Source organism: Apaloderma vittatum, unplaced genomic scaffold (assembly GCF_000703405.1).
Source record: "Apaloderma vittatum isolate BGI_N311 unplaced genomic scaffold, ASM70340v1 scaffold20236, whole genome shotgun sequence".
Classification (NCBI taxonomy): domain Eukaryota; kingdom Metazoa; phylum Chordata; class Aves; order Trogoniformes; family Trogonidae; genus Apaloderma; species Apaloderma vittatum.
The window spans coordinates 11,593-15,669 of NW_009720398.1; the positions used below are offsets into that span (position 1 = coordinate 11,593).

Consider the following 4,077-nt stretch of genomic DNA (forward strand, 5'->3'; position numbering starts at 1 on the left):
TCCGCCCCCACCCCCACCCGCCCGGGTCAGCGCACCCGCGAGCCCTGGGCCAGCGCGGGGCAGCAGTCGGGTGGGATCCACTTCAAACAAGAGTTCGATGCTCACATCTGTCAGGGTCAACAGGGATTGTTTTAATGGCTTCCTTCAGCTTGACCAATCTATAAGCAATTAGGGGCAGAGAGCAAAGCTTTGCTATGTCCATTCCCCCAAAAAGCTCGGTGCCGATGGCCGTGTCCCCTTTCCTGGCAGCTGCCGCCGCCGCGGCCCCCCCATGCTGTTGGGAATGAGCGCCTGTGGCAGGAAGGCGCTGACCCTCCTCAGCAGCGTCTTCGCCGTCTGTGGCCTCGGCCTCCTGGGCATCTCCGTCAGCACCGACTACTGGCTCTACCTGGAGGAGGGCATCGTCCAGCCACAGAACCAGACGGCGGAAATCAAGCTATCGCTGCACTCGGGGCTCTGGAGGGTCTGCTTTCTGGCAGGGATGGCCCCCTTCCTCCCAAAAAACATCCCCTGCTGAGGTGGTTTGCTGCGGGTCAGCATCGTATCATGGGAAAGGGCTGGGGGAATGGGATTTTTAGAGGTTGTGCCCGTCTTTGTTCCCAAACTTAGGCACAACCTGAGTAATGACATCACCCCGTGTCAGATTTAATAGTCAGATGGATAAAAGTGCCGTTGCAGGCAGGCTGCGGCGGAGGTTTCTGCTGCCTTGCCAGACCCCGCTGCCCCATCCCACCCTGTCCCAGCATCACAGCTACAGTGCCTTGGGCAGCAGCTCAAAACTTTCTCTTTTGTCCCTGAACATTTAGATTCAGGTCAGTTGGACCGTTCCCTCTGTCTGTGCCAAGTGCGATGAAGCGACTTGGCTGCAGGGATGGAGTTGAACAAAACCCAAAGGAATGGGCTGCCTTGCCAGACCCCGCTGCCCCATCCCACCCTGTCCCAGCATCACAGCTACAGTGCCTTGGGCAGCAGCTCAAAACTTTCTCTTTTGTCCCTGAACATTTAGATTCAGGTCAGTTGGACCGTTCCCTCTGTCTGTGCCAAGTGCGATGAAGCGACTTGGCTGCAGGGATGGAGTTGAACAAAACCCAAAGGAATGGGAATCTCAAAGTGACCGATCTGAAATGTCACAGTTTCAAACGTTGCTTTGAAAAAGTCAGGGGAGTGAGGAGCTCCGACACAGCTCCTGGGGTGACCCCAAACCCTCCGGCTTCGGGGTTCAGGTTTTTGTATAGAAGGGAATCCTCTTGCACAATTGAGATCATAGCTAAGAGGTCTCTTTCTTCAGCCCCAAACGCTGAAGCTGCACATAAAGCAAGGTTGGTTTTATGCACGCACTGAAATTAATTTTAAAGCCACTTTCTCCCCCACCAAAAATAACAGACACACACACAGTGTGGTTGTGACTCGGTCTGTGTCTGCTGCAGGGGAGGAGCGTGGCCGGTGCTTCACTATCGAGTACGTCATGCCCATGAACATCCAGCTGACGTCTGAATCCACAGTCAACGTCCTGAGTAAGTGGTTTGGTGGGGTCTTACTCTTTGTGCCCTGCAAAGTACCAAAGGCTCACCATGGATCCCCCTCAACAAATCCACTTTGTGTCCTTGCTGAAGAAGCTCCTAGATCCTTGACAGTGCTAACATGCATGAATGCTGCTACATCTTTTACTCTATGGATTACCCAATATGCTCCTAAACATTTGGGGACATCCCTTTCTGATGGTAAGGATGCTCACAGAGGCTCTAAGCCATACGATTCCCTATGACTGGCTATTCAGCGCTGATGCTTGTGGAAGTGTTTGGCTTTACAGCTTCCTCTCCACAATTTGCAGCTGTATTTATTCTGTGGCAGTCAATTTTACACATTACACAGTGTGATGAATTAAGGATGGAGTGTCACAGCTCTCACAATGAATTCTGCAGTCATTTCTGATTTAGTAAATAGAAGGGTTCAGCAAACAGTTTTGAAGTGAAGCTAAGGGAGAATGCAGGTTCCCGTGTATTTTTCCTCTGTAACAATTCATATGGAAACCCTCAGAAACGCAAACATTGGCAGAGGTTTCTGCAGCCAGACAGAGTCACCTCTTCACTCTGCTCATTAGCAAAGAGGGGAGTCCCTGCCAGGGGCACCCACATCAACCTGGAGCGAGGAAGGACGCAGCGCGGTCAGAGAGCAGCAGGGCTGGAGCCATCCCAGCCAGCCAAGCCCCTTTCTTATGCTGTGTGGGGAGGATTTACCTGTTCTCACTTTCATCTGCTCCTCTCCCCCCAGAGATGATCCGCTCTGCCACCCCCTTCCCTCTGGTCAGCCTCTTCTTCATGTTCATCGGCTTCATCCTGAGCAACATTGGCCACATTCGGCCTCACAGGACCATCCTCGCCTTCGTCTCGGGGATATTCTTCATCCTATCGGGTGAGTTTTTCCAGCCAGGTTCTCTCTTCAAAATCCTCAAGCATGGAGCATGTTTGCTTTTGTAGCTGCTGGTGCTCTCCCAACCCACTGTGGTGGCTCCTAGATGGGGCCATCACCTGCCGGGACCTCCAGCTCGACCCCGCAGCCTGCTCAGGTTTTGCAGGATGGAAAATCACCCAGTGCAAGACCATTGGTGGCAGTGACAAGGAAATGCAGGCGGAAGCACCCACCACCCGTACAGGAGCAGCTGCTGGGGAGAGGACACCTCTCACAGCATATCGGTCACAGGAGAGATCTGAAACTTCCAGCTGCTCAGATGGGATGTTTCTACATGAGACAAGTGAATGTTTGACTCATGGTGTTGTGCTAGTGCTAACGAATAGCTGTGACAGCCAAGCTTTGAAGCCAGCTCCCACCTGGAGCACGTGGACTTGCTTGAGCAGGTGACAGTTTGACTGAAACAAGAGAAGTGCCCTGGGTAAGCTCAGCAGCAAAGCAGCCTCTTTCCCCAGTTATTTCAAGCACGTTTCCACAATTTTACACTTTCACCCACAAGGCAGGTCTTAAAGGAAGGTGTTTCTTCAGCGGCTTCATCCCTAAAATGTTTCCCACTGTCCTCCTCCTTGGTTTCTCCCCAGGTCTGTCGCTGGTGGTGGGGCTGGTCCTCTACATATCCAGCATTAACGACGAGATGCTGAACAGGACCAAGGACTCAGAAACGTTCTTCAATTACAAATACGGCTGGTCGTTTGCCTTCTCTGCCATCTCGTTCCTTCTCACAGAGGTACCCGGTAGCTCTCACATCCCTGTGACGAGTGTATCCCATTCTTGGGGAGGGGGGGCATTGAGTCTGTGAGCAAAACGAGGGCTCAGACAGGGTTTAAGGCTAGGCTATGGGGACGACGCGTAGTATTTAGTATGGTGTGAGACACACAGTGGGGACAGACCCCAAGCCTGGAGCACTGATGGGGCATTTGCTCACAATTTGATGCCAAGCGTGGGTGCAGAGGAGGAGGAGAAGTGGTTGTGCCACGTCATTTACTGCAGGGACATGGAGCACAGGGCAGTGAAGTCACTGTCCTCAGGAGCCCTTGCGCATCAGCAGCAGAGCAAAGAAGAGAGATTCGTGTTTTTGTTCGGTTTGGTTGGCGGTGGGGCAGGCAGCTGTTGGCGTCAGGCCGTGTCTTTCTCCCCTGCAGAGCGCCGGGGTGATGTCTGTTTACCTGTTCATGAAGCGATACACGGCCGAGGACATTTACCGACCTCACCCCGGCTTCTACCGTCCCCGTCTGAGCAACTGCTCCGACTACTCGGGGCAGTTCTTGCACCCGGATGCGTGGGCACGGGGACGCAGCCCTTCGGATATCTCCAGCGAGGCGTCCCTGCAGATGAACAGTAACTACCCGGCTCTGCTCAAGTGCCCCGACTACGACCAGATGTCCTCGTCCCCGTGCTGAGCCCTTCGCGCCCGCCCGAGCGCCATCGGTCGCCACATCCTGACTCTGTTTGTCGTTTATTTTTTAGGCCACCGTTTCAGGACAATTCTCTATTTATAGGACCGTAAATATAACCAGAGAGATTGGTTATATAACCAATAATGTAACCTAGTGAATTGGGATATTTTCCTTTCTTTGCTTTTTTGGATTTTTTTCTTTTGTTTTTGTA

General features: G+C 52.8%; 1 protein-coding gene across 1 annotated transcript; it reads left to right on the plus strand.

Annotated features, from left to right (window-relative positions):
* Positions 1-271: 271 nt before the first annotated feature.
* On the plus strand, positions 272-3,869 carry CACNG5 (calcium channel, voltage-dependent, gamma subunit 5). The gene is made up of 5 exons (XM_009871010.1): positions 272-484; positions 1,433-1,514; positions 2,272-2,412; positions 3,051-3,196; positions 3,612-3,869. Exons 1-5 carry the CDS (start codon positions 272-274, stop codon positions 3,867-3,869), a joined length of 840 nt encoding a protein of 279 aa, XP_009869312.1.
* Positions 3,870-4,077: the final 208 nt, after the last annotated feature.